Source organism: Typha angustifolia, chromosome 9 (genome assembly GCF_048772165.1).
Source record: "Typha angustifolia cultivar Huaian chromosome 9, ASM4877216v1, whole genome shotgun sequence".
Taxonomy (NCBI): domain Eukaryota; kingdom Viridiplantae; phylum Streptophyta; class Magnoliopsida; order Poales; family Typhaceae; genus Typha; species Typha angustifolia.
Window position 1 is genome coordinate 12383374 of NC_133247.1, and position 18205 is coordinate 12401578.

Here is an 18205-nt window from a genome sequence, read left to right on the forward strand (position 1 = left end):
TGGCTTAATCCAAAGAAGCTTGTTCTGATTAGCCAATTACTCTTAACAATTGCATGCTTATCACATGATGGTAGAAAATCTGACATGAATATTCTAAGATCAAAGTGGTCTCCTTATCTAGTGGAGCTAAAATCATCTATGTTAGTGTTGTAGTTCACAAACATAATATCTTCTCTAACTAAAATTTCATTGGAAATCATGTAGTAATTTTACATCTTAAGGAAATGCTGCACACTGCATCAGTAAACGAGAATTGAGGCTCTGGCCTCGGCATCTTCAGTCTAATAAAAAGCAGGTAATATGTTGCACAATATTCAGTATACCTTTGTTACTTTTCCTTGATGTTTATGTCAGGCTGGGTTGGGAGTAGATCTTTTTAAGGCTCCATGTATAAGGAGACCAACCAGTCAGAACTTGTGCTCACAAGCAATTAAGACTAGCCTTCGATATTCACCTACCTGAATACAACACAGTTCGGGTTGTCATTATCTGATCAAGTAGGAAAAGTTTAAGATAAGATAAAATAATGTCAAATGTTTTTATTATCTTCTTCCTTGGATTGTGATTGTGAGTGCTATGTAAGTGTCAGTCTAGTTAATGATCTATCAGTAGAAAAAACATCTTCTTACCTAATCAATAATTAGACAATTTTCTTTATTGAATTCTCCATAGCCAACGTCAACAAGACAAAGACCCTCAGGAGGTGCCGGAGGAGCTGTCGCACGTCTGCATGTAGCATCCATCAGGCTCAGTAAAGCATCATCACCTGCACCAGCAGCAGCCTCTCTTATGGCAGTTGCAACAAGCACCCTAACCATCTGTGTGGACATTGTATGACAAAACTCAGATGCAATCAGAAGTGAAATGATTTTCACCGTTCAATAGACAGAAAATGGCCTCTAAAATGTGTTTCTTCCGTATAAAAAATTTAATGTTCCAAGTATTCCTGTTCCAAGAGTAGCAAATGACATCAATCTGAATCTGGCAATGAGTCTTGCTATAGTGTGCTCCAGTAGTCCAGTATATTTTAGCAAATGCAAGATTAAGAGAAAATCATGGGAGTGTGGTTACCTTGCGCAAGAACCGATTTGCAACTAGTTCAACACACATCACCCTCAGGCCTCTACCATCCTACAACCAGAGAAAACATGCATCCAATGTTAGTGATATTTCTTCCATGTTCTTGACTATTTGCAAGAAGCTTCCTAGAATACCCGGTTTGGTGGCATATGCGGATAATTTAGGAAGTTAATTGCACTATTGTCATCAGATTAATAACAGCAGATACTTGCTATCAGCATAACCTTATCAGCACAAGGCAGTTCAGTCTCTGCAGCTCTAGAATGAAACAAGAAACACTCTGTTGGTGGTCCACTGCAAAAACAATCAGGGTAGATATTTTAGTTGTCCATTAAAATTGCCTGCAGATTGATTTTTCTTACATGCTTCTCGAAGCTTTTGTATCACGTGCAAACATCTTGTAGGATAATGACTTTCCTTCCAGCTGCTGAATAAGTTGGTTCACCTTGCTGACACTGAAACTGTTGGACTTCATGCTGATGTTATACAAAGCATCATCTTCATTCCCATCCAATGAAGTCAAGGACTGCTCTTCCTCCTCTAATTCATACTGTTGATTCAATTCCTCATCATCTGACCCTTGTGCACTTTTTGAACAATCCTTTCCACTCTGATCTGTTAGGTGTTGTCCTCCATCAAGGGGAAAAATATAGAAGTAACGCCTCCATTTGGCTGTAAAATTAGGATGGAACACACGTGAAACCTGCAAGATCCAGTTTTTCCTCAATGAATAGGACCCTCATAAAGAAGAGGCCAAATAAAAAAATCTAGAGTTTTCTAGTTAGTTTCATTTCATTTATGGATAAATCACCCAGCTATGTTCGACATTAAAGTTTCACTGCAGAAGTAGCAAAAAAGATACATGATACATGTAATAATGCTGAGAAATAATCATTCAAAGTGTCCAAATGTCTTCTTTAAGTTTCTAAAGATTTAAAATTTCACAGTGACAAAATATATAACACAACAAAAAACTCAAATGGGATGGCAAAATTTAATTGTGCAGTTTGCATATGTTTGGGCCCATAAAGGATATCGAGCTGCTAGAGCAGAAGACTGTCTCATCAAGTACCTATTGATAACTACTGTTTTTGTAATGTTTTAGTAGGAGACAAAAAAAAAAAGTTGCATAAATTTAGGAATACTAACAGTAACAAACACATAAAACACAAGGATCTGCTCAATGCTATCAGAGGAAGTCCTACAAAATTTATTTAGCAATGAAGAATAGTAAAGCAGAGCCCTGCCTCTGAGACAAGCAAAGCTCTCAGCTTTCCTGGAGCAGCTTCATCTATGGCAGCCTTTATATCTCCACTTTTCACATCCTTCCTCCATGTATCTGAAATCATCAAAAGAACTAACTAGTAAACAAAATAGAAGAATTTATTTGGAAAACAAGGATGATGTCAAACAACATTGCCAAATATTATAATCTTGGAACCACCTTACTTCACGAAAAAGAAAAACTCCAGTTTGTATAAGAAAAGCTAAATAAAACATGTTACAGATAATGTTAAATTACAATATAGCATTTTGAGAAAGGCTATTATCCTTGAAACGAGTAATAATATAATATACCTAATATCTTAAGACACCAAAGGATTCTAAGAAGCAATGACAAAATAACAGGAATCGTCCTTATGGTTGCAACTGAGCAAAGTAGTCAGCATGTCATCTAACATGTCGATAAACTAGGGCATAAAAGCAACAGAAAAATGACAAGAAGAGTTCTTTTGACTGACAAAATGAACAAACTTGCTGAAGAGCAGTCACCCCTTTATCAGTGCGCCCAGCGACAGAAGCACAACCTTCCACGGGCAAAAATCTTTCTTTAAGTTGCTCAATTTTCCTCTCATCAACAAATTTCCCAAGAGATTTTTCTACCGATCTGCAAAACCAAGATGAGAACATAAAAGAATCAGAAGCCTAGTTGAATCTGGAAAAATGAAATTTCTTCTATCAATGTAACTATTGACCAAGAGATATATCAATAAAACAAGCTAAAGGAAGAGCTGTTTGAGACAAAAACTTATCTAATATAGTACAAATAACACTTGGCTTACCCCTGAACAGTGTTCAGACCAGGCTGCTTTTGCCACCCATCAAAGGACCCACCATGGTAAGATAAAACAATCTTGAAAGTTGATCTCTCCCATCTCCCTCCCTTACCTTTAGAAGGTATATTTGCCAATTCGTTTTCCTCAAGAGACTGATATTTCTGCATAGAAATGAGCAAAATGAATATACGGACAAGAACAGAAAACGTTGATACATAAGGTAAGTGAGGAACCCTGAGGAAGAAGAGAAGAGAAAATTCACTGGGGAAGATCAACTCTCCAGTATGATTCCACTAGGTTCAACTTCAAATTCAACTGGAATACCATATTACTATGATGCTTACAAGACCTTAGAACAATTTTGTGATCAACAGGAAGAATATTTTCTGTCTGCTATTATCATAAAAGCAGTCAATATGCTCACTTACATTAAGAAGTCTTACAATAGTAGTGAGTATTCAAATGCTGTTGAAAGAAAAAAGAAAAAAAAAAACTACACTGCACTAAGAAGATATTCATGCCAAACTCATAAATTAAAGAGGACACCAAACTAAATCGAACCCATTAGAGATCCTTCCTTCTCACCTCATTCGCGAACAAGCTCAATAGCGCGGATGCCCCATTTCCACAGCGCACCAACTCGGAATAGAAATCCACCACCTTATCCCACGGCCTCCGATACATGTACTGGTAGCTCTCCCTACCCAAAGATCCAAGAAAAAATCCATCGATCTCAACCAAGAAACCAACACAAATGACACACGAAACACGCAACTAGAGAGAGAGAGAGAGAGAGAGAAAAGGAGAGTAGGAGAGAAACCTTACGGTCCACCGTGAAAGGCGACAGGCGTCAGTATGGTTGTAGTGGATGTAATCCTTGGCCTTCTCCATCGCGGCGAATCGGGCCGCCTCTCGCCCCGCCACCGCCGCCAAAGCCGGAACTTTTGCGGTCATCTCTATATACTCCTTAGACTTCTTTAAACGATCAATCCAGTCCAATCCGATCCGATAAATTTGATCGGGTACGGATCTCAAACCATATTAGATTTAAAGATATTAGTCTCTTTTTGGATCCAGTCCAGAAAAAAGAAATAATTACACTTAGCACCACATAATTAGTGTTAATAATAATAGGACTTGCATAAAATCGATTTTAATATGATTTAAAACAAATTTGGCAACAGTGGAATACTCATTCTATAAGATTCAGAAGTAATATTTTATTTTTATAATCCCAAATATATCTTTCCCTTTTTCTTTTTTTTTTGATAGAAAAAAGAAAATTAAAAAAAAAAGAAATCTAGACTAAGATTGACATGCAAAGGTTTAATTTCCCAAAACATATACACTTCTCAACTAAGAAGAGCAGACTACTGGTGGACAGTTGTGGATCAGTGCAGTAATAGGATGATGCAGTAGAACTGACTGAAGGAAAGGAAAAAATGTACATATAAAATTAGACATCAATGCTTCTAATCAAGTTACTCTCCTAATAACAATAAATTTGTTATTTCCTGCCAGAAAAGATCAAATCCAGCAGCATGAAGGTTCTCTCAATGCTTCTCTTTTGCTTCAGCAAAGAAAACATATCAGATTATCTTGGCTCTCTACCAGTCTGTACACCCACATGATCATGTCGAAATATCGATATACTTTTCATATATACCCTTTGCTGACAAAATTTACTCCTAGTGATGTAGAAAAAGATTTGAGCTCGAAATACCATAGAACTTGCGAAAGAACTGCATCATCGAGATATTTACTTCATAGTTCCAACTCCTTCCACTCCGCCATCCTTTATTAGTTCTGTGAATTGATTCAAAGTAGTAACAAGACCCCCAAAGGCTTTGATCAGCTCATCAGCTTGTCGCCTAGCAAACTCGGTCTCCATAGCATTGGGTTTCGATAGATCCACAAGAGCATGATTGCAACTAGCACTATCTTTGAGTTCTCCTCTTAATATGGAATGTATATGCTCAGAATTGGCGTGCAGCTTACCGGCCAGTTCCCATGCCTTACTAGAGCTCCCTTGAGTGTCATTCTTTCTTTCTTCTTCAGAATCTAAAATGTGCAAACAAGAACTAAAGGTAAGAAAACAATTTGAGAAAGACCAAATGGCACTAGGGTATCCAAGTAAAGAAATGCTACGGAAAAATATCCAATGCTGAGAAGAAGTTCCTTTTACTTGTATAAACATGTATATAGTAAGGGATGTAAGCGAATCGGTAAGATATGTAATAAGAATTGAATCCATATCCAAACTTCTTGGATTCAGACATGAATCGGACTGTAAATGGAAAGTTAAACATAATATCCATGTCTGAACCATTTATTATCGAATCATGTTGAACTTGGGTCAGATTCGAACACAAACTAAACAATGGATCAGATTTGGATTTTGGTCGAATAGTTTGAAGATCTAACATTAAAAAAATTATTACAGACATCATAAGATAGTAATCTGCCAATCATTTATGTCTTATTAGCACTTAACGTTTTTAATGCATTACCAGAAATAAAACACGGTATATGAATACCCCATCATTGTTTAATCTTGATCTACAACTTATAGAAACCAAAAATTCAGATGATCTATGTATCATGAAATATACATCTTAAGACATTGAACAAGGTTTTATTGACCTTAGATAATATTAAATGTGTAGAATGTGGTTAGCCATGATCGATGGAGTCCCATAAAAGGCCCTTTAATTCCTCTAACTTTACCTTTATGGCTTAACTGAATGACCACATCATCAACACAAGAGGATGGAAGAAAGAAGGATTTTAAACTATTGTCTTTATCCATTGGAGTTCCGATGGATAGGAACGATAGAATTGGATCTGATCTGGATCCAACCAAATCTTGTCATCATGAAGTGCTGAAACCAAATCTGACCCATATAATAAATGATTTGAGATTTTGCAACTGGATCCAAACTAAATGGATCTGGATCAGAGTATCTGACAAATAATCCAAATTTGATTACACCCCTAGTACTATATACACTTCGAATAGTACAAGAAAGAGAATGTAGTGCTAAGCATGGAAAGAGACAACTAGGGAATGCGACCCAGACACACAAACTAACCTTTTAAGCATAGACTGTAATATTAACAAATGTATAATAGTATGGTTAAGATTGTAAATATGCAAGTCTCATGTAACACATCGTGCTCACATAAATATATGCATTTCTATGTGCATGGGTAAGTCTATACTCGTATATCTTAGTGCCACTGAGTAGGTAAAAGAAAGCTTGATGACAGAATTATTTGTTTATACATCTTGGTGCCTTAGTGGAAATGTTTCCACTGCTCTATGAATGTATATAGTCTTTAGTCATTTCCAATTCCAAATGTAGATTCAAGTAACTGTAATGATTTAAATAGTTTTCTTATTAGATGATACCCAAAAGGGCACAGTGAATGGCACTTTTTCACCTAAACATAATTACATAATCTTTTACTCAGACATATTGGCCCATTTAATAAGCTTCTGTAGTTTTACCTAGATTTTAAGTTATTTTGACGTAAAGGGTTCTATTTTATCTTATCAACATACATGCCTACATATCAATATAATTTCCCAGGAATGACTGAGAAGGAAGAGAATTTGTCCAGCAGCAATCGCTGCAATCCATGTGTATTACCACATATCATGTGCTCAAGAATTGTGAAAGAATAAAAGAACAACAATGTTTACTTTCACCCTCCATATCTCTAGAACTTTGATTGTATACGCGAATCAACAATAACTTACTCCTAAAACCCAATTGTCATCACAATCAACTTAACAGCATCCAATTACTGCAGCAAATGGTTTCATTAGAGTGAACTAGTAAAACATACCCAAAGCAGCACCAGCATCAAGCAATTCTGCATTAGCTGTAACCATCACAGCTTCTGATTCGCCACCTGTACCAGTAAGGTCTTCTGTATCACAATCTGTCATGCTTTTCTGAGCTTCCTCTGCCTTTATGAAAGCATCCATTGAATCAAATATTTCCTGATCAAATAATACTGGAAGCCCTAACTCTTTTCTCCTCTCACCATCAAAGTGCCAATAGGAACCCACTCCACTTCTGAATTCCCACTCCCTTATCTTCCTATAATCAGCAAGCAGTGACTGCCATCGTCTTTTGCATTGGTTAGAAGACCTGATAACATCTGATTCCATGCAATTATCAGATATGATCTTCCATTTCTGATACGAAGAAAGCGCTCTAAACCAACCCTCATCTACAGCAGCAATTTCATTAACAAGAATAAGTGTTTCATGTGTGGTCCAGTCAGGAGCAGCTTGGGATCGAGTGCATCGGGAACTCACTGGTACCTGAGGACTGCTGGTGGTGCCACTGCCATCTCGTATTGCAAAAGATTCCTTGGCCCTCTTGGAGATACTCTGAGGACTGCTGGTGCTAGCATCTCGCTTCAAACTTGATTCTACATCCCTCTTAAAGGCTGGTAAGGCTTGAACAATACAAGGAACTTCAAAGTGCTGATGTTCCACACTGGCTGGCAGGGCTTGAACTATACAAGGAAGCTCATTTTGTTCCATGCTGCTGATGTGTTCAAACGTACAAGAGGGGACAAAAACAAACAAAGTAGCAGGTTACTTCATGTAACCCATCTCATAAATCCAGAGTATCAGAAACAAAGTTATCACTAAAAGTTACATTTTTCTTTTTCTTTTTTTCTTTAGCAAGTTTAAAAACAGAACTAGGTAATTTCCAAAATAGAGCTTGTGAGATGACATCTATAAGGATCAAGAAGAAATAAAGGGAAAGTAGGACGCATATGGAAGGAAGGAGATAAAGAGGAGGATAAAGGAGAAGCAAATTAACAGTCTAAGAAAATGAGCGCAAGCATGCGCTATCTAGGGTCAGCTGCATATCACTGAACTATCTTCAAGAACTAATCCTTCAGGCTGGAAAAATAAGAATTAAGAAGACTAAATTATCTCCTTGAGGCTAAAAGAACCATATGAAATGGTTCAGATTTAAGGTCCTAAATTGTTTATCTCTAACATATGATTAGTGATTCTAACAAGGAATACAATTCTCTACAGAAAATTCTATGATGATCAAAGGCCTAGTAGTGAGATGCAAGAGAAGAAGGCTGAAAGGCCCAGCACTTTCTCTGCAAGTTAAAGCCTAGTGCATCGATTTGTCCTTCCAATTTTAACTTCTTTAACATCTGAAGCAGCAAGAAAGAATTCCAGAATGTCCAAAGTCCATATCTTTTCCTAAGGATAGAAAGAAAATATCAGCCAACTTTTTTGCATTGTCACCCTCCAAAAACCAAAGCACTCACAGAACATCACATCGGATAATTCCTACGATGATCCCTTAAAAACAGAGCCTTTGATCGTTCTGGAATCAATCGCTGCTATTTCTAATCTGATGAGTGTGCCGACCAAACCACAAAAGCCGATCACTCTGCATGTTCCACTTGTAAAATTGATTCAAATTGGACAATTAGATGTCAAGCAATGCAATACAAAATGAACCAAAATAGATAAACGGATTAGAACTCAAAATCCATGCAAACAAGGAAGGATTATAACACATTTGCCATTTGGGTCATTCCGATCATAGCAAACCCACCCGAAACTCCTAATCAAGGAAGGATTTTTCCACGAAATCCCATAATTTTATCAGGACGCAAGACAAAACCAATAACCCAAGAAAGAAATCGATGGAAAAGGATGGATCATGGCAGCTCTGATCCATCAAAGAAAACATGCGGAGAATCTAGAAAATGTTTCTTTTCCGAATTAAGCTGCTGACCTCTCGGCTGTTGCAAGTGATCTGGGTCTCCTCCTCTCTATCTCTCCCTCTACAAATCTTCTCGCAAACTGGGTGGACGAATGGGGAATGCGAACTTCGAGAATGATGTGACTCCACTTGTAGATATGCTGCTGCGAGCTTTCTTCGAAGCCATCAATAGCTTTGTCTTTTGATACTATTTACATGTAAGCGCAGAACACTTTGTATGGATATTTGTAGAACAATCCTTTCCTTTTTGTTCATCTTGAAAAGAGTCCTCTCCTTCCGGCTACAAATGATTAATTTCGGGGATAATTGCACTCTGCCCCCATGTAGTGTGACCAAATTGCACTCTACCCCTTTTCACTCTCACATTAAGCACTTAATCCTGGGTGGTTTGAACAGCAACAACCGTTGACCAACTTCTCCCGCCATAATAATATAACAAATAATTAAGAAAATATTTCTCTTGAAAAGTATTCAAATCCAAAATATAAAAAATAGAAAATATAAACTTTATCGAGATAAACAAGATTATAAATATTTAGAATCAATCCTTCTTCGCCGAAGCCAACAACAGAATTAGTAATAATAATAGTAATTCCAAGATCATGCTCATCAACATATTTTCTACTATACTTCCAACTTGCTCAAGAATTAAAGTTGTGAGTACAAGGAGTTTTTATGTAATTGGGTTAAATTATAAGGGAGTAAAGTGTAATTTTATTTTATATTTTTAGAGAATTTTTTAAATGACACCCTATATTTTTATTATTTTCTGTTTAACACTCGAGAATTTTGTAATTGGACACATTATTTTTTTTTTCTTATAATTTTTATATGGAACCTTAATTAACTAAACCCAACTTTTTTTGAATTAAGAGTATAGAAGGCTACATGAACTTTTTAAAATACAGATTACTCTTTGGTGGGATAGGATAAGATGATTAAAAAAAATTTATAGGTTAATTTTTTACCGTTATAAAATGTTTTATTAATGTCGGAGATCATTAATGATAAGACTCATTTTTTACGAGTGAACTTGATTAGATATAAAAAAGATATTTAAGTACTGAACCATATTAGGTGTCCCTGAACCATTTCAGGAGATGCATATGTACACCTAGGGGTGAAAACAGATCGGATACGGATCGGATAGTGCTTAATCTATATCCGGATCCGTATTTTTAGTTCGGATACGGATTCGGATATTGGACGGATAGCAAAATTTAAAACCATATCCTAACTAAACGGATACAGATAATTTTCGGATAAAGGATCGGATCTTAAACGGATATTGATTAAATTTAAAATAATTATAATATTTTTATTTAAATATAATTAACATAAAATTATTAAGAGTTTTATAACAAATAATTTTTTTCTATGTCAAATATATAAAATTAGAGAAATTAATCTCTATAAATAATATATAACGTATTATTAGTAATAATATTAATACTTACTATTTAAATAAGCAAACTAAAAACTGTAAATCATTTAAAAAAATATGCGGGTAAACGGATATCCGATATCCGTATCCGAATCCGAAAAATATATCCGACCCGTATCAAAATCCGTATCCGAATTTTTTTCAAAAATTCTATCAAATCCGAATCAAATAGAAATTTTTTATCCGAATCCGATTCGAGTCGGTCGGATAGCGGGTCAGAGTTAATCCGAGACCCGTTTTCACCCCTATGTACACCTCATATTTGACTCCAGTAAAATATAAGTACTTTATTAGCCTGTTGGGTAAGAAACGTGTCATCTTCCCAACTTATAAATGAGCCGTAAATATTGACCTTAACTTAACCAAAGGATTAGAGGCTCCTATCTAATGAGCCTTAGATAATCACAATAAGCATCCACTGTCAATTTAAAAAAGAATTTAGTTAGTGTGGGTTAAAGTTTGAAATTTTCTAATTTAATCAATAAAGTTAGATAAATTATAGATAAGGACGAATAGTAGGTAGTTAAAATAATAATAGCATAATATATGGAAATTATAGGTAAAAAAAAAAGAAAAGAAAAAAGATAAGGAGAGGTATTGCACTTACACAACAACTCGTACTGTACGATTGGAGTCGGCTGGCACGAATTTGAAATGGAGTAGCTTGGAACCACACGTGTCTCTCATCCAACGGCTTATTTCTCCGACCTCAACCCCATCCGTCCGTCCGTCCGTACATCTCCCATTCCGGAATTTCGAATCTAGTCCCCCAAAAGCGCGAAGCAAACTCCTCTCTCTGTCTCTGTCTCTCTCTGTCTCTGTCTCTCTCTCTAGCAGCACGCAGAGTGAGAGTGAGTGAGAGAGAGAGAGAGAGCTCATCTTACACTTTCAGTTCTCTCCTTTATCGGGTTCTGCGCTAACTTTGATCGCAGTAGGATTCGAACTCAAAGCATCGAAGGTTTTTCTAATCTCTCTCTCCCCTTTCTTTTTCTCTAGTAGAGACCGTAGAGTAGATCTCTCTTTCTTTTCTCGCCTCATTTATTATGTCCCTTTCCAGTTTTAGTTTCTATTGCATTATTTCAGGTGTTTGGAGGATTGGGTAAGTAGGATTTCCATGCGAACATTCGTCATTGATTAGTTTGCTCATTTGAAGTAGACAATCTATGTGACCCATGTGAAGATTTGTCGGGCTTAATTCACTAATTCATGTGTTTGTTTTACATCAGCAACAATGGGTGGAGGAAATTTGATTAATCTGATCCATATGGTAATATTCGAGATGGGTTTGCTTCAAATCACAAAATCTCACTCCAAATTGTCAACTTTGAGAGAGTAGAGTTGCAATCTGAGTTGGTTTTTGCTTCCTAGAATCCAAATTCCTATTCTGTTTGGGATGGGAACTGCTATGAAGTCCAATGTGATGAATCTAAAGGGTAAGGCAGGTGGGAGAACGATTTCGACGCAGCAAGCGGTCTTTGAAATGAAGCAAAGATTGCTACTTTCGCTGAATAAACTTGCGGATAGGGACACCCATCAGATCGCTGTGGAGGAGATCCAGAAGGCTGCCGTGAGTTTATCTCCAGATATGATTGCCCCGTTTCTTTCTTGCATAACCGACACAGATTCCGAACAGAAGATTACTGTGCGGAAGGAATGTTTGAAGCTAATGGGTACCTTAGCAAGATCTCACGGAAGTCTGCTAGCTCCGCACCTGGCAAAAATGACGGGTAGTATAGTTAAGCGTCTCAAGGATTCGGACTCTGTCGTTAGGGATGCTTGTGTAGAAACATGCGGTGTTCTGGTTACGAGCATAAGAAATTACGGTGGCGAAGGTGGCAGCGGCAGCATTTTTCTTGCATTGGTGAGGCCTCTTTTTGAAGCTTTGGGTGAACAAAACAGATATGTACAGGCCGGCGCGGCATTGTGTTTGGCCAAGGTTATCGATGAAAGCAGTGATTCCCCTACATCGTTTCTGTCCCAGATGCTGACTCGTGTTATTAAATTGCTCAAGAATCCTCATTTCATGGCTAAGCCAGCAGTCATTGAGCTGATCAGAAGCATTGTTCAGGTTATCTTGCTGTCTTTCCTAAACACTGTTTTTATTTTCTTTTTTATTGCAGATTAGCCAGATACTTTATCCTTCTTATCTTCTTTCTGTTTATCATTGGTCCAATTAATAATTGGCTAGTTAAAATAAGTGTAGGATAAATTTTTCCTTTTCTGCTTGCTTGCTTATTATTATCCTCTTCGTAACTGGGTTCAAAATCAAGCTGCTGAGTAAGGCCTTCCAATTGTTTTCCTAGTTTTTTTCGTTTCTTTCTTGTTCCAAAATGCGTAAGATCTCAAGGTTATACATCACGATTAGCATGCAACATCCTGTATTTGAGCCTTAGCTTGCGTCAACTTCCTGACACAGTCAAGTCATCAGTCCTGGAGAACTTTATTAATTTATTTGTACAGATTATATAGAAGTTCTAAGATAAATAAGAGTGGGATTTGGATTCGTCATAGGAAAACGATAAGTAATTCGCTAGACCTGCCTCAATTAATAGCCACATTTTTTTCTTCCCTTCCTTTCCTCATTACCATTTTTTAATTCTTTTGCTTTAATAGTACTACAACAAAATGGTTTCAATTAACATAAAAGAAATGAGTGCCTTTCTTTTTATCTTTCGTGGGTATTACTTTGCTAAATTTTTTTTGATAGTGCTTCTTCCAGATTTCCAACATGACACCCAAAATTGTATTACAATTCACAAGTGATTGTTTTCAGGAGAAAATATAAAGCAATGTCTTTCCCCATTGGAAGGCGTGAGACTTTCTTACAATCAACTTTGATAGTTTGATGTGCTAAGATAGCTAGATGTAGGAGCTTTCATAATGTTGGTACTGGAGGGAAAAACTCACACTTGGCTATACTGGTTGACATGTAGATAAGGAATTTTCTTTTTGTTATTGTCTTCTTTGCCGTTGTTCTTAATAGTCTCAGTGACTCACATAGTACTTTTATCTCATATTTTCAGGCAGGATGTGCTTCTACAGAGCATGCTTTATCTGCTGCTCTTACCAGCATTTTGGATGCTCTTAAAAGTAGTGATTGGTCCACTCGCAAAGCTGCTTCCGTGGCTTTGGCAAGTATCTCTCTTGGTGGTGGATACTTGCTGGGGTCCTTCAAAACTTCTTGCATTCGCTCCCTTGAACGCTGTCGATTTGACAAGGTCAGTTAAAACTGAGATGGACTTTATATCATTCTTTGTTTCTAATTGATTGGTTGCTTTCCATTTATAGGTTAAACCAGTGCGTGATGCAATCCTTCATGCCATTCAGTGTTGGAAAGCTCTTCCAGGCACTGGTTCTCCTGAACCTTCAGAAGCTGGATCATCTTTAAGAGGTTTGACAAGCATTCTGTATTTTCAATTTTATTTCTTCTTTACTACTTTAAATATTTCTTCCTTTCCTTGATTTGTGTTTTGACAAAACTATTAATTGAACTGCAATTAGTTACGTTATACCTTATTCTCCATGGCAAGTATATATAATATGTAGAGTATTCAAATTATATCTTTATGTTCCTTGAATTCAGCTTGTTATGAAATGAAGTACAACTTTTTAACTTTCATCTCCAGGTATTTGGGAGAAATCATGTTTTATTAGTAATAGCCAGTGCTTGCAGTTTTGAGCAAAATGGTCTAGAAAGTTTCTAGGTTTTGATGCTGTTGTGAAATATGCAATTTTGATCACTTCTGGAAAACTGAAATATGTAAACTAAAGACATCATTTTAAGTTCTACTCAGTGATGATTCATGAGACTATTTGAAAGGTTAAGCCTTTATATGGTTAGGTTAAGATAAATCTAAAATCATATATCAGCTGGGTTCAAAATATTTGTTGTATGTATTGTGGTTAGTATCTCTATTAGTTTCTTCAATATGTACATTATAATTTTTGCAATCTATTGTAGCTAATAAAAATTGCTCCAAACAGGAATGTGCATAATAGAGTGCTCTTATGAAACCCATAATTTAAATAATCTCCTCATAAAAGACAATTGGTCCATCAATAGTCCATCTAAATGTGGCAATATAGTATACCTGCATGTATAGACAGCCATACTTTTCAGAAAAATAATGCTGACAACAATCAACTAAGCTTGCAAACTATATCACTACAACACAACTGCCCTATCATTAAATGAAGAAGATACTGATTGGTACTAAATTTAAATTTTTTCTGAAATGGATGGGAAGAGGAGAAGTACAGAAGAATTTTGTATTCGTATCTCAGCCATGGCAATCTGGACTTCTTATAAATTATGAAAATTTTCTGAAATGGTTCTGGATCTAGTTTTCCATGCTTTTCTATTCTTTAATTACATTCCATTTTGTCCTAGTAAAAAGTCTAAATGCTTATTATTTTTTATTTTTATATCATATCCATTTATGGGTTTCATTTCTTAATCCTTGGTAGGTTTAGTTTCTTTTCATCTATATGTATATATTAGATAACTTGCTTTGCTGTATCTTCTATTAAGTACTAAAAATCTTTATTTTGTAATATTCCTTCTAACAGATAATTTGGGTGAAGATAATCATGACATTAGAAGTGTTAGTGACAGTGGATGGAGAGGTACATCCATCAGGAAGGTCACTTCTGTCTCTGCTCAAAGTGGCAATTCTATCAGTTCAATAAAGAAAAGAGCTCCTTTATCTGTCAGAAAATCATCCACATATAACATGCCTAATGAGCAGCAAGTAAAATCAAATGATTGGCACATCCAGATATCACTACCAAAGACTCGTATTGCTGATACTGAAGACAAAGTATCTGGCGGTAGTTGCATATCCATGGATGTTGAAATAAGAGAAGATGCAAATGTCAGGCAAGAAAGTAAGTATGAATATGACCCCACTCTACTTAAGTATGAATACGAACCCACTGACGAGAAACTAGAGTGCTCCTCTGTATCTGATCTAGCTAGTAGGAGCTATGAGATCAAGCATGTCTCTCACTCTGCTGTCTGCAAATCCACTGATAATTGTGATCAAGCAAACTTAATTGGGACAAAGCATGTCATGGAATCTGCTTCTTGTGGTTTAGCAGGGGACTGGGACTCATTAACTGGAATTAGTGGCAGGCTTGTGCCTGAGGAGATCGAACCTGGTTGCCTTAGGAGTCAAGGCCGTAAGAGCTTAGAGTCAACTATTACAGACCTTGGTTCACAAGGAATGCATGGTTGTTGTGTGCATGCTGCAAATGAGTTGTCTTCCATCAAGAAGCAACTCCAGGGTATTGAAACCAAGCAAGCATACTTGCTTGATCTCTTACAGGTACTATTTTGGTTTTTCCTGCTAGGATTTATCTATATATTCAAGCAAAATTTCTTAATTAGCTTATTAAACTAAATTTATTATTGCTTTCTCGGCCCCAAGCAAAGTTAGGAGGACTGTAAGAAATCTAGAGTACTTAATTGGCAAACCCCTGTTGTGATACATCATGCTATTTCAAATTTGGGTTAGTTGCCAAACTGAGTTGATGCAATATAAACCAGTGCACGTCTTCCATCCCACTATATATCTGAAAAAACATGTAGCTTCCATAATTTTCACTAGTGCTTAGGATTTGTTAAATATTGTGTATTTCTTGCAGGATGCTATATCAGTCATCTCTCTCTCTCTCCCTCTCTCTCTCTCTCTCTCTCTCTCTCTCTCTAAGATATCCACAGAAACTCACTCTGATATATGCACAAGATACAAATGCATGTGTGCATTTACCTGCTTGCTGATTTTTGAATTCACATACTTCAGGTGTTCATGGAGAACTCAATGGATAACATGTCAACACTACAGTTAAAAGTGCATAACCTGGAGGATGCTGTGGATAAAGTATTCCAAGATGCAACTCAAAGTGAACATCGTTCTAGCATGGCTAGCTCCAAAGTTTTGAAGAACCAAAGTGTTAATTCATCTCCTAGGCTTCCTATGTACTCTCCCACCCCATCTGTGGATGCTGATTGTAAACGACCATTGCTTTTATCTATGAAAAATAGGTATCAGTGGGAGGATAATTCATCTTGCAAGAGCAGATTAAGCACCTCAATCAAGGAGGGAATTGAACGGCAGAGGGTTCCTACTCGTAATATAACTATGAATTCAACAGCCAAGGGTATAAAGAATAACTCAGAAAGAATTCCCCATAGCTTGGGTAATGGTCATGCAAGAGACTCTAGATGGCGCTTATCTGATTCTGCTAGTAATGACAGTGCAAGAATTATTAATTTGGAAACTCCGAGGGTCTTTACAGAAAAGGTAAGACAACTTCTTGACATTGGGGATCTGGATTCTGCATACATGGAAGCTTTCTGTTCTGGTGATGATCTTAGTATTATTAAGCTAATGGATAGAACTGGACCAGTTCTTGAAAGACTGTCACCTGAGATAGCCAACGAAGTTCTAGGAGTGTTGGTGACAAGTTTTCTAGATCAAAGATCTCCTGATTCCATAATACCCTGGTTGCAACAAGTGAGTTGCTCAAATCTTGCATTATTGCAAATCTCTGTTCTTTATGATTATAAGAGAACATCTCAAAAATTAGTTGTTAAGTACTGTAATGTCTGTTACAATGATGAATATTTAGTCCTCATAATTGGAGTTTCTGCACTCTTGGGTTATAGGTCTTGGATTTAAGCACTTCTCATGAACCACGGCACCTTTTCCTGAGTATAAGAGCACAGATGGAGTTCCTATCAGCTTTAAATCATGTAACATCTAAAGGACGTATTGATCCAGTGTACAGAAAATCAATTTCACAATTAGCAGCGAAGATCAGCCAAGCTTGCAGCGAGATCTCATACAGGTAATGTCTATAACTATAATGTATGCACATATACTGTCTCATAAGGGGACAATGAAATCCGTGTATTTTATGGTCCTCTTTTTCTCCCCTAAGGTTATTTAATTTATAAATTCATTGGAATGCGTGCCTGAGAGATGATAGAATGTTTGTGAACGTAAAAATGATGTTCCCAAATGCACAAACAGGTATGCATTGGACAATACTAGTTATTCTTTTGTACAATTCATTCAGTCAAACATTATTCAGCTTATTCATAGTTTATTTGCATTTTTGGGACTCTATCTTGGTCCACCATCAAATATTTACTAGTCACTCACCAGACTTTGAACTAGAGAACTTCTAGACAACCCTGTTTTCAATTTGTCTGAGGATGCAGTTTTTGAATGTTCACCTAATAATGTTCTGTTAAATCTATTTAATGCAACCTTTATGCTTATGCAAGTTTTTCTTGCAGGAAAATTCTTCCGATTAGAGTATCCAGAGAGAGAAAAAATGAGATAACCACTGCAATTGGATGCCAGTAGAAAAGAAAGTCATCTATTTTCAGTATCTTGAATACTGGTCAAGAAATTTCTTGGTGTCTGTAAGATGATTCTCTTATCATTTCTGTTGAATGAACTGGAGGAAAATATGTGCTAACTGGTGTTGCTTTATATCAAAGTTATAACAAGTGGACTAAATGCCCCCATGGCCTACATGGTAATAGCTATTCAAGCTGTGGTTCCAACAGCAACAAAGAAGAGGATAGCATAGCAATGGAATGTTAAACCTTCGGAATTGCAAGTTCTATGGTAGTTTACTCTGCTACAATTTCATAATGATAATTGTATGAGTTCCTCAAGAAAGATAAAAGTAATTTGTTTTTCAGTTTAGTCATTAAAAATTACAGGTTAACATCATCTTTTGCTCCTGCAATTGAAGAGGAGTACCAGGATATAGCCTGTTGAATCAATGAAATAAGTCTCACAATAAGCTTATTAAGAGTCCAACTA

At 36.5% G+C, this 18205-nt stretch overlaps 3 protein-coding genes across 11 annotated transcripts; 1 reads left to right on the forward strand and 2 right to left on the reverse strand.

Annotated features, from left to right (window-relative positions):
- Positions 1–168: 168 nt before the first annotated feature.
- Positions 169–4130, reverse strand: LOC140766909 (uncharacterized). 2 transcript variants are annotated; one of them, XM_073106591.1, is made up of 10 exons: positions 3958–4127; positions 3723–3837; positions 3144–3298; positions 2823–2968; positions 2328–2419; positions 1443–1783; positions 1305–1374; positions 1072–1131; positions 630–818; positions 169–458 (listed from the first exon to the last, which is right to left on the reverse strand). In XM_073106591.1, exons 1-9 carry the CDS (start codon positions 4089–4091, stop codon positions 630–632), a joined length of 1302 nt encoding a protein of 433 aa, XP_072962692.1. In that variant the 5' UTR covers positions 4092–4127; the 3' UTR covers positions 169–458. The 2 variants fall into 2 exon arrangements, 1 of the variants encoding a protein (XP_072962692.1); XR_012105505.1 differs by lacking the exon at positions 169–458 and adding an exon at positions 876–946 and having other exon boundaries at positions 627–766; positions 3958–4130.
- A 120-nt stretch (positions 4131–4250) lies between these two features.
- LOC140766910 (uncharacterized) lies at positions 4251–9056 on the reverse strand. Of its 4 annotated transcripts, none has more exons than XM_073106593.1 (4): positions 8930–9056; positions 8454–8578; positions 6990–7699; positions 4251–5198 (listed from the first exon to the last, which is right to left on the reverse strand). In XM_073106593.1, exons 3-4 carry the CDS (start codon positions 7696–7698, stop codon positions 4897–4899), a joined length of 1011 nt encoding a protein of 336 aa, XP_072962694.1. In that variant the 5' UTR covers position 7699; positions 8454–8578; positions 8930–9056; the 3' UTR covers positions 4251–4896. The 4 variants fall into 4 exon arrangements, with proteins under 4 accessions (XP_072962694.1, XP_072962695.1, XP_072962693.1 ...); XM_073106594.1 differs by having other exon boundaries at positions 6990–7702; XM_073106592.1 differs by lacking the exon at positions 8454–8578 and having other exon boundaries at positions 6990–7702; positions 8930–9048.
- Positions 9057–11181: 2125 nt separating this feature from the next.
- LOC140766954 (TORTIFOLIA1-like protein 2) lies at positions 11182–17965 on the forward strand. Of its 5 annotated transcripts, none has more exons than XM_073106670.1 (9): positions 11182–11319; positions 11445–11460; positions 11588–12429; positions 13385–13579; positions 13650–13752; positions 14931–15688; positions 16166–16879; positions 17032–17213; positions 17668–17965. In XM_073106670.1, the coding sequence occupies exons 3-9, from the start codon at positions 11755–11757 to the stop codon at positions 17735–17737; spliced, it is 2697 nt and encodes an 898-aa protein (XP_072962771.1). In that variant the 5' UTR covers positions 11182–11319; positions 11445–11460; positions 11588–11754; the 3' UTR covers positions 17738–17965. The 5 variants fall into 5 exon arrangements, 4 of the variants coding, with proteins under 4 accessions (XP_072962771.1, XP_072962772.1, XP_072962773.1 ...); XM_073106671.1 differs by lacking the exon at positions 11445–11460 and having other exon boundaries at positions 14931–15248; positions 15336–15688; XM_073106672.1 differs by lacking the exon at positions 11445–11460 and having other exon boundaries at positions 14931–15248; positions 15462–15688.
- The last annotated feature ends 240 nt before the right edge of the window (positions 17966–18205 follow it).